Source organism: Azolla caroliniana, unplaced genomic scaffold (genome assembly GCF_043228905.1).
Source record: "Azolla caroliniana isolate FFs.n. ecotype wild unplaced genomic scaffold, voAzoCaro1.0.p SCAF_12, whole genome shotgun sequence".
Classification (NCBI taxonomy): Eukaryota; Viridiplantae; Streptophyta; class Polypodiopsida; order Salviniales; family Salviniaceae; genus Azolla; species Azolla caroliniana.
In genome coordinates, this window is record NW_028230447.1 from 3,491,906 (window position 1) to 3,502,856 (window position 10,951).

Here is a 10,951-nt window from a genome sequence, read left to right on the forward strand (position 1 = left end):
TAGGAAACAAGTTATACCCTACCTTTAGAAAATAAAGTTTTCGCCTATTGATTTGCATGTTCTAGCACAAGTTATACCATAACTACATTCTTACTACATTCTTTTCTGGATGATTGTTGAAGGCTTTTAAAGACTTATTATGTGCTGATGAATTTCTTTATGTTCAATCCAGTGGAAAAATATATCTGCATACCTGAAATATATCGTTACTTCTTTCCATAACTTAAAACAAACAGTTAGTTTGATCATTATACCTATACAAACAGGAGTAATGAGGTATATAAGAAGACAGATAAAACCAAGGTCGTCCTCCAACCCATGAAAAAGAGGATATTCTTTGAAGAGACTTGAGAGATTCTGTCTATTCTCTCTACATAATGACCTTGTACGTAGGCAGAGAAAAAGTATTATATAATTAACAAATCATTTGTTCTTTTGTCGATGTATACAAAGCTCAATTTTTCACACTGAACAGGCATTTACAAAAACAATTTGTACACTCAAGATATACAAAGTCTGTATTTACACTAAAGAAGAGACGTCGAAAAACCCCATGCTCTTCTTTTCTTCCTTGTGTGAAACTTTTCCTTTGATGAACAATGTTAATAGGCATCCCTCAAGGCAACCCTTTTCTGTTGTAAATAAATCCCATTACCATATATGCTTTCTGATATCATTCATTATCCAGCATAAACCTTAAGGACAATTTATTACCTGCCCATTAGTGAGTCGATCAATCGATCGTTTTTCAAGGGTTTGGACCTTTATCCTCTATTGCTCGAATTAGTCATCGATATGTTGGATCTCTCCCATTAAAATCCGGTTACTACTTGATACATTGAAACCTAGCACCAATGATGGATCAACCACTTTCTTCCCCTTCTTACCTCTCCTCTTTCCTGATCTAACAACTTCGAAATTATTGTCTTCCACCTCGGGAGCTTTTCTAGATACAGGATCTTCACGTCTTTCACCATCAAAGGAACCCATTATCACGGACTCACTGGTGGGGAAAACAACACGAGCCACTTCTGCAGAAATTAACTCTTTTCGTCGGAGAAATTCAGCTTTGAAAGATTCCACTAAAGTTCCATCACCAAGATACATGGTGAGATAATCGCCAGCTTCGGCTACAGATGGAAGAGCCATGCAGAACTCCAAAAGAGACATGTCTGAATCAAAATGCTTAAGGATGACAGACAGCATTATCAATTCATTACAAAACTAAGTTATTGTTTCATTTCATCAGCTTTCTTTAACAAAAAGGATACGACCCTTTCCGCTAAATCTCTTAATCTGCTCTTCACACCAATGCCGAAAAGCCTTTGCTTCAGCAATGCTCATTGTTTGTTGCCCACATGCTGCACTAGTCTGTCCCTTATTTGCTATGTTGTTCTGATCCACCCTAATATATGCATAAAAGAATTTCACATAAGAGACAAGAGAAAGAAAACTTGATTACACTTCAATGCTGGACAAAAATCTCAACATTCTAAACCTGGAAGGCTGCGTGCTATTTCCCATAATAGTATAGTCCCAGAATAGATCAGCATCGTTGTCTAAAACGCCTATATTTGGATTAGGAGTTGCCTGAGACACTCCTTGAGATTTAGACTGGCTTGCTGATTGCAATGCAGGGGACAACAAAGGCTTCCGCCATGCAGATGCAGCACTGGTGTTTACAAGTAATGGGTCTGAAACCGTTTTTGACACAAATTGCATCGGCTCTATGGATCGTGGATGCTGATCAAGCTCATCCCTGGTCTTTTTTTCTAAGTTCTGAACATCTTTCAGTGACTTTGTTGTTTTCAACAGTTTATGTGGATCTAGAGACCATGCCGGTGATGGAGGGGCAATCGCACTTTCATATTTGATTGGCAAAATGTCACCGAGAGAAGGGCTTGGAGGGGTTATCACATGGCCCGAGGAAGGGGCAGTCCCACCTAAATCTTTGATTGGCAAAAAGTCACCAAAAGAAGGGCTTGGAGGGGTTATCACAGAGGGAAATTCTTCTACTGTTTTGGTCAATCCAGAATATTTTCCTGGGCTTGACGGTGCAGGAGACGACTCTGATACAACCAATCTTCCAACTTTACCTTTGGCACCCTTCTTCTTGTTTTTTTTCACATCTTTGGTTTCTATGATGTCACTAGTATCATCAGTGATTGTGTGTGAGATGTCAAACACATGGCTCATTGAACCAGATACGTCTTCATGGTCATTCTTTCTGTAAAGCGAGTTATTGCCACTAAGACTTGACAGAATAGAGCTGTTCTGGATAGGGTTTTTTTGTACATCAAAAGTAGATGCAACGAGCGGAATTTCCTCCTGAACTGCACAATCTGTTTTTATCCAAGAATAATCATTTTTTCCCGGTTTCTCAGCTGACAATGGCACAGTTGTGGTCTCATCTATGTGGATAGCAGCATCATCTCCAGGCCAATTTGTCTCAGGTTGCATTAAATCAGTGACCATTATATTTGAGGGAATTAAACCAGCCCAAGTAGATTGGGAATTTGGATTTGGCTGATGAGGACTAATAGTCGAATTTGAAATAGATGATTCTTCATTCATAAATATTGAAGTGTCAACTCTACTATGATCCAATGGCAAAGCTGAACCTAAAATCCTCTGTAAATCTCCATTACTTAAATGGAGAGTCCCCTTGTCTTGTTGCTCCTGCGGTATTCTTATGATATTGACATGATTATCAGCATATTTCGGCCTTACATATTCAGCATTCATCTCTTGATGTTGAAGCATCATTGAAATATTACTTTGATTATCACCAGAATGCTGGCTTCGATGATCAGGGTTGATCTCTTGATGCTGCGGGATCTTGAACACATTTCGTTGATTATCATTAGAATGCTGCCTCAAATATTCAGAATCGATGGAGAATCCCTGTGCATCAATCATATAATCACGCATCAAAGCTGAGTCTTGTTTCCAGGCAACACCAGACAACATCCGTTGGCTGATGTTTTGATTGACCCTTGCCTCCCTTTCATGTGTTTCAATTGATCCCAACTCGACCGCCTGAGATCTCCACCCTCTGCCAATGGAACCTTCACTTGACTCCATGGCAGTGTTCCTGAAGCCTTGGCTTCTATTTAGCAATCCAGCCTCAAATGCCATCAAACTCTGTGAAGGCATATTATTATGTCCATCAAACCTTGTCCTTTGCCCTTGAAGAGTATCCACGTTCACTCTTGAGGCTCCACCAAGCATTAGTGTCGAAAGATCCCTTTCAGCTTGTTGCAGATCCATCAACATCTGCATATCTAAAGCTTTAGAATGCTGCAATTGAGGAAAATCTGTATTATGCATACCTAACAGTTCTGCCTGCATATTTTGAGCCCGAGGATGATGTCCATGAGAAAAGCTTGGCTTCCGTTGCAGCATATGCATCTGTTGTTGTTGGATAGGTTCATGAGTAGAATGCATAGGAATCGATGCTTGAGTGCGTACAAACTGCCCAAACTCATTGACCTCCCATACTCCTGATACTCGTTGCTCATCCAACTTCAATTGCTGTTGTTGGAGCAAATGCGCACGTTGTTGAGCTTGCAGTAGTATCTCTTCTTCATGTTGCCTCTGCAATAAGACTTGCTGAGCTTGTAATAACTCTTCTTCACGTTGCCTCTGCAATAAAACTTGAGTTTGTAGTAGCTCTTCTTCGTGTTGCCTCTGCAATAAGAGTCCAAGTAAGGCGTCTTCTGAATGTCTTTGATGGTGTTGTTCTAAATGATGCATATGCATATCAGCCCGTGTCATATCTTGCATAACATGAGGCACAGCCAGAGGATCAGCCAGAGGATATTGCTGCTGCGACATTAACAATTGTTCCAGAAGTGAATGTGGAGGCTGGTGTTGTTGTTGTTGCTGCTGCTGAAGTCTTAGCAGCTGGTCAAGGTTTGGCTCACTAGAAGGACCTTGAAATTTGCTTTGCTGCAATCGTGACAACGGATGGGATGCAGATAGCTGATGATGTGGGGAAGCCAGCAGATGTGGAGATGAAAGGTGATGGAACATATTCATATTAAGATCAGGTACAACAAGTTGATCTAAAGGAGAAACCAGCGCTTTCTGTTGATTCAAATGTTCTAGCAAAGAAAGCTGTTGTTCTTGCACGTGCGGATGCTGAAGATTTGGTTGAGAAAGAGAGAGCTCCCTTTTGTGTTGTAAATGTAGCTTCTCAAGCTGCATTAATTTCTGTGCATGAAAGTCATCTAAGCCGTGTAAGGAGGAGCTCTCTATTAGTGTCGGATGCATTTCTGGCTCAGATGTAATGGGATGCATGTCTGCCTGCCAAAACTTGGTTCGAGGAGTTTGCAACCTTGGGGATGGATATCCACTGGACACTTCTTGTAAAACATCTGGATTATTTTGCCAGTTTTGCGAAAAAGATGATCGTTTTGGCAATTCCATTTTATCTATCTCTACTTCAGAAAATGTAGGCATCGTCAAAAGATTATCCAAAAAAACCTTTTCAGGAATCCCACCAGTGCTCTGCTGTTGTGCCTCCAATACATTGTCTGTAGTGACAATAATAAAAAATAAGTTACAGACATTGAACTTGCTTTGAACCAATACAGAGAAAAATCCTAAAATCAAAACTAACCTCTCCTGGCATCAAGAAAATTAGATTCAGCAAAATGCCTTGAGGCATTCTGATCACCTTCAATGTGTCTAATAGGTTCTTGAGATGCCTCTACTACAGAGGATTTCAACATCAAACTAGCTTCATTGATAATCTCCTCCCTGTTTGTATGTTCGGCAGCATCATATTCCCAAGGTGTTTCAGTCTTAATCTTCAACTGTGGCATTATATCACCTAGTGGAGAAAACTGTGCATCTTCTGGTGCATCGACAAGACGAACCGGAAGATCTAGTCCAAAATAACCTAATTCAAACCAACAGATGATATCCACACCTTGAAAAGGCCCTTGAATCGTTCCTTGAGGATCAAGATAATAGAGAGAGAGCTCTTCTGGTGGGGTGGAAACATATTTTTCTTCAAAAACTTCCTTTCTCTCCTCATGCTCCATACTTGTAACAGATCTTGGGTCTTTGGAAAAATGCATCTCTACATGCTTATCACATATCTCTAATCTCTCATCAGCTGTGCCAAAACTACCACATTCCATACTAATTGTTCCATCAGGGCCAGCAAACAGCTGACTTTCCTCATGTTTAACGTCATCCATACAGAGTTTGTCCGTTTTCTCTTCATCGTCATCATCATCTTCTTCTTCTTCTTCTTCTTCAAGTTCGTTAGTATCCAAAGTATTTGGTAGGGCATCTTTGTTGATACTATGACCTGTAAAAAGGACAGAACTCCACTCAATACATAATATCCAGATTCCATATCCCATTGTTCACAATAATGAGTTTGAATACAAACTTGCTTACCCTCTCTATGTATATCAAGGTCAGATGATTTAAAAGGAGCAGATGCATCACTACTCTCGATTACATCTACAATTTCTTTGGCTGGTTCACTCTTCACACCTGTCAGGGTTCAGTATCAGAGTATGAGTGTGAGAATACAAACAGAACTAGAATTTTACACAAAAGCATCAAACCTCTGGATATCTTCTGATTGAGATCCTCATGATTTCTTGTGCCTTTTTGACCCAAGTATGTAGCTCCACTGCTAACAATGTCACCTTTCCCAATGCCTTCTAGGATAGACTACAAAAGGTAAACATTTAACATAATTCATGAGAAGGCAATGAGCATATACATGAGAGCCAGTTGTTGAACTCACCCCTTCCTCCACATCAGGTGCAATAACAGCCAAAGGCTCAACAGGTTCTACATGTGTGAGCTCTGGTGTCTCATTGAAATTATCAGGAAGTTTACTAAAAGACAAACTATTGCTCATTTTCCGGTAAACATCTAGAAGTTTTGCTCTGGGATATCGATATCCTTGATGAACATCAAATTTCACAGAAGCACCAATAGAAGAACCCAAGCCAAATACAACACCACAAGAACCTGAAAGGTTGGCTCTTCCTCTGCCTACAACAAAACCAGTATTAGAATTTTCATTTTTACCTCTTCCTACACCAAAACCAGGAGCATATTTAGGTGGAGTCGAGCTCAAAAGGGGAGCTTCTGCTTTGTTTCTCAAAGAAATAGAAGGAGGACGCCAAGCTCTATTATCACGAGAAGAAGATGAATCCACCTCTCGATCAAGTTCATTCCGGTTGCTACCCAAGGTCAAGTGTTGTCTATCCCTATACTGCCCACTATCTCCATCTTTCTCATTTTCTTGTCGTTTCTCTCTCCTAACATCTTTTTCCTTATCATCAGGGCCCCAACGAGAGCTCCATTTATTAACACGACGAGTAGCATCCAAATCTCTAGTAATTGTAAGATTTTCATTTCGTCGTTCAAGTTTCTTTGAATCATCTGCACCTTCTTTCCATCTATCACGCCTTACACTCAGAACAGGAACATTGTCTCTCTCCTCTTCCTTCCAGGCATCTCGGCGAATAACATTAGTGTTAGCATTAACATTAACGTCGGCATCGGCCGGCGTACGCCACCAATCTTTCTTCTTGTTGTCAAGGTCTCGGGTTCCTTCCGGCCTCCATCGTTCCTTATTAGAAAAATCACTATTTCCTCCATGAGTGCGTGGGGAATCCTGAATTTCACATAATATCCTTAAAAGCTTTTCATACAAAGTCTTGAACTAAGTTAGAACTACCTTATGGATATTTTATTATCACACTAACCATTGCACATGTTGGAGGCTTTCCATCACAAGATTTAGTAATCAGCCATTGTGGAGACAAAGGAATTGTGGTATCTAACCCCATAAAATCTGTGATTGTGAAACGTATAAATCATTACACCCATGTTTTGATGAATTAATGTTATACAAAAATCTACAAGAAATTCTCTAATAATGAGTATACAATTCATCAAGAATGCACCTTTTTGCTCTGGTACCACATCATTCAATCCAACAACTAACTTTCTGACTCCAGTCAGATCATTTCCTTCATCTGAAAGACCAATCAAATAGTGTTACCTCATCAAACGTGTTCAAACACTAAGAATAAGATAATAGTGCTTTTACAAAACAATCATAAGGATAACTGCGAACATATATTAACCAAGACAATGACATACGTGCATGGAATGACGAGTCAGAGACATGTACTAATCAAGAACATTAAATGTTTTTGGGAGAATTCCACCTTCTCTCTTGAAATGGAGGTTGAATATTCAGAGCCGCTAGTTAGAAGTCTAGTAATGCACAAAAAGTAAATCCTATCATAGTACATCATCAAAATCCATTCGCCAATTGATCAACTTGTTTCTGAGCAGCATTATCAACATAACTCACAATTGTAACTGGACGGTTATGGCATATTTAGACCAATAGTATTTTCCATTAAGACCAGTAGAATGATGATTGATGGTTCTTTCCATCCTATTAGCCTCTAGGGTCTAAATCATTTGGATACCTATGCAATCCAATCACCTTGCACTGCTTGTGTGGGGAAATCATCAATCATCATTCTTCATAAGAGAAGAAGTTAGGATACTGTTCTGACTAGCTAAACATTTATCCATCCTAAAGGATAAGTTAAGATATTTTCCTGACAAATGCTGTTAACTCATGATGGTTAAAACGACGGTTCAGGACCTATTGGCACTCATTATAAGAAAGGAATGACATGTTAGGTTCCGACATACCTATTATTGAAAAGGCACATTCGGAATTAAGACCATAATTACCCACTAGGTCTGTCTCTAGACTTTGAGCACTCCTATCTAATAGTACCTATGAGTGTGCGGAAAAAACGGATAGATTCTTCCTTCATACATTAACCCTGGATTTTTATGCTAAAAAATTCATCCTACTAGCAAGTTTTGGCAGCTTCAACATAAAGTTTAAATGACATTTTATTTAATATGCTAAAAAATTCATCCTACTAGCAAGTTTTGGCAGCTTCAACATACAGTTTAAATGACATTTTATTTTATTTAACCCATACTTAGTCAGTTTCTCAGACGAGGAATAAATTATTTTTTAGCATTACAATCTTACAACTTCGTAATCCAACCACAGATGTGGCTTTTCGAGACTGAAAACTATTTTTAGATACTGTCTGATCATATTATTTGCCTCTGATTTACCTTGCAAATGATGAAAGATCTACTCCTACATTATTAAAGCACGTAATGATATACACAGAAAAAAAAACACATTTTAGTAGCAAATTAGAAAGCATATACGCATATATATACAGAATATGTGTGTTCTATTCTGTTGGATTAAATTTATCCACAATTCTAAATACCCTCCTTAGGGTACATACACACATATATGCATATCCACAAAGAAAAAAAAAATACCATGGATCCTCGATGATTCCGAGATAACTGAACCTCCTTTGCTTGAATCAGACATCGATTTTTTATTGAAGGAACAGAACAGAACAAATATATGACAGAAGTAACAACTAAAACAGAGAGAATAATAGACTAGTGCTCCGTATATATTAAGTGAGATGATTTATTTGGGTTTAAAGAGACGGCTACAGGAAGACGGAAAACAAATTAAGAATAAGAAGACGAAAAGCAAACAAATTTAGGGTTAAGGTTAGGGTTAGGTGAGAAGAAACATGGTTCATATGGTAATAGTGGGCAAACTTTGTGGTTTTATCTCTGTATGTATTTATGTATGGAGGTACGCACATATATATATATACGTGCGTCAAGAAGAAAGGATCCTGCGTGGCTATGGCGGACTGAAGGCTCTCTCTCTCTCTCTCTCTCTCTCTCTGTTTTTCCTTCTCTTTTTCTTCTCTATTCTTTTCTGAAGGAAGGAGATTTGGTGATGATGATGATGATGATGATGATGACCGGCGGTTGCCGGTCACACCCACATGTCCACCGGCTCCCTGCCCCTTCCAATCGGTGGATTTCATTTTGTTTTTCTTTTTGGTTCTTGGCTTTTTGCTGCTTTTTTGTTTTAGTCTGAACATTTTCATTTATTTACTGTTTTGGCCCCTCTCTCATCACATCATGTGGAGATGATTATCTCCGATTTGCTATTCCTTTGGAACACACACACAGTTTTTCCTTTGGGTTCTGATCGAAGCTCTCACACCGTCTCTGGCAATAGCTTCTTCTGTAAGGAGGAATTCAACCATCTGTATTGCTCACAATATCCACATATGACCACTTTTTAACTATCGAAAGCTATCAGAAAAGCATTGTCCCATGCTCATATGAAGCTGGACTCGAGAAGAAAAACATTGATATTGTTCATAATCTCTTCATAGCTAGGGATCTTGGATTGTATGTTGCCTCTTCTTAGCCTTGGCAATCTTATTTGCGGGCCTTAGTATTAAGTCTATGGAAACTTGAATGGAGGTTGAACTTCGATAACCCATTTTGCTTGTGTAGTTTTTCCCATCTATGGATCTCTATTACGAGTGTGAAGGTATACATATTTGCCCAATAGTCATACATAGACCATATGTAAAATGTGTATTTCTATCCATGTATCTAGGATGGATTAATACATTGTTAACGTAGAGTCAAAGAAAGTCCCTTCTAATTGGTATATATAATATGCATGCCATGTAAGCGTAGTATATAACTATTTGAGCATTACCAACATTGCTTATGTCCGAAATCAAGACATGAGTGCTTATCATGGGAAAGGTTCCACAAGCTTTGTACACAAGTCAAAGTTCATAATAAGATATTCAATTACCACATGTGTTGCCCTTAATTCTACTATTATGATCTCATGCATATTTTATGGCCATGAACTCGTAATATCGTACATGAGATCAGTGTTATGAGTGATTTTTTGTGTGCACCGTCCTAGCCATCATAATATTTTCTGTGCATGGGCTTTTGACTAATGACGAGAGCTTAGGACTCACAACTTCATTTATGGCTCTTGAAATTGTACATGCGTGCTCTATCGATAAAAATCCACGAGGGTTGCATATGCTCCTTCAAACTGAGCTTTTGACATCCCTTACCAATAGAATTTTGGCCCTTCAAGAGTAAACCCAAGAATACATATATGTATTTGTATTCTTTGGAAAGTGAGCAAGTAGAAACCGAATAAGGAGAAAGGGAATGTGTGTTGTGAGTGAGAGGAATGACATTTACAAGGATGCACAAAAGACTTGTGTTTAAATCAAAATGGTTCTAACAACAAATACCTTCACTATATATAGTGTTATGCATGATTCAAACTTGGCTACCATGCGTGTGTAAATTGGCGATAATGCATAGCTAGGATTGTCGTGATAAGTTTAGTATAAGATGTCATAGTATATGAATATATAAATAGATTTAATTAAACTATAAAATTATAGCCTATTTCCCAAGGCTTGCAAGTGTATGAAGGAGTTCTATGGGTTCAAAACCAAATCCTCAAACTTTTTGGCGTATCTCAGGTGAAACCCAAGCACTTCAAATTTTCCTAGATTCACTTTATCCTCCCAAAACATATACGGGCATCTAGGTGCATTAAAAGTGAGCACAACATCCTCAATGTAGATTAACTTGATATCATCATTCTCACTAGACTAGATTCACCCTCTCATTATATATATATATATATATATATTCTTTGAAACCCTAGTAGAATGTGGCTACTTTCAAATAAGTTTGAGATATGCACCTTATTGAGAGCGTTGTATGATTTAAGTTCATATTACTATCAATCTCTTTTTTTCTTTTTTTTTCCAAAAAAAACTCCTTCCATTAGTTATAAAAGTTTACAAATGAGACTATTATGTACAAATCCCTGTAGGGACGCAATAGTTCCATCTTATGTGGATGCCCACTGACTCAAGAAAGGGAGAGGATGACCATTGTTGGATGAAGGCTATTCGTTGTCTTTCAACTCCATCGGAGCTGCCCTTGAGGCCATCATATTGGCTCTTTAGAGTGGCTA

At 38.5% G+C, this 10,951-nt stretch overlaps 1 protein-coding gene across 2 annotated transcripts; it reads right to left on the reverse strand.

Moving 5' to 3' along the window:
• Positions 1-398: 398 nt before the first annotated feature.
• LOC147856843 (uncharacterized) lies at positions 399-8,749 on the reverse strand. Of its 2 annotated transcripts, XM_087328871.1 has the most exons (12): positions 8,380-8,749; positions 6,948-7,019; positions 6,747-6,835; positions 5,774-6,655; positions 5,589-5,697; positions 5,416-5,514; positions 4,625-5,323; positions 3,346-4,538; positions 1,499-3,276; positions 1,272-1,405; positions 715-1,172; positions 399-632 (listed from the first exon to the last, which is right to left on the reverse strand). In XM_087328871.1, the coding sequence occupies exons 1-11, from the start codon at positions 8,432-8,434 to the stop codon at positions 784-786; spliced, it is 5,499 nt and encodes a 1,832-aa protein (XP_087184997.1). In that variant the 5' UTR covers positions 8,435-8,749; the 3' UTR covers positions 399-632; positions 715-783. The 2 variants fall into 2 exon arrangements, with proteins under 2 accessions (XP_087184997.1, XP_087184995.1); XM_087328869.1 differs by having other exon boundaries at positions 1,499-4,538.
• Positions 8,750-10,951: the final 2,202 nt, after the last annotated feature.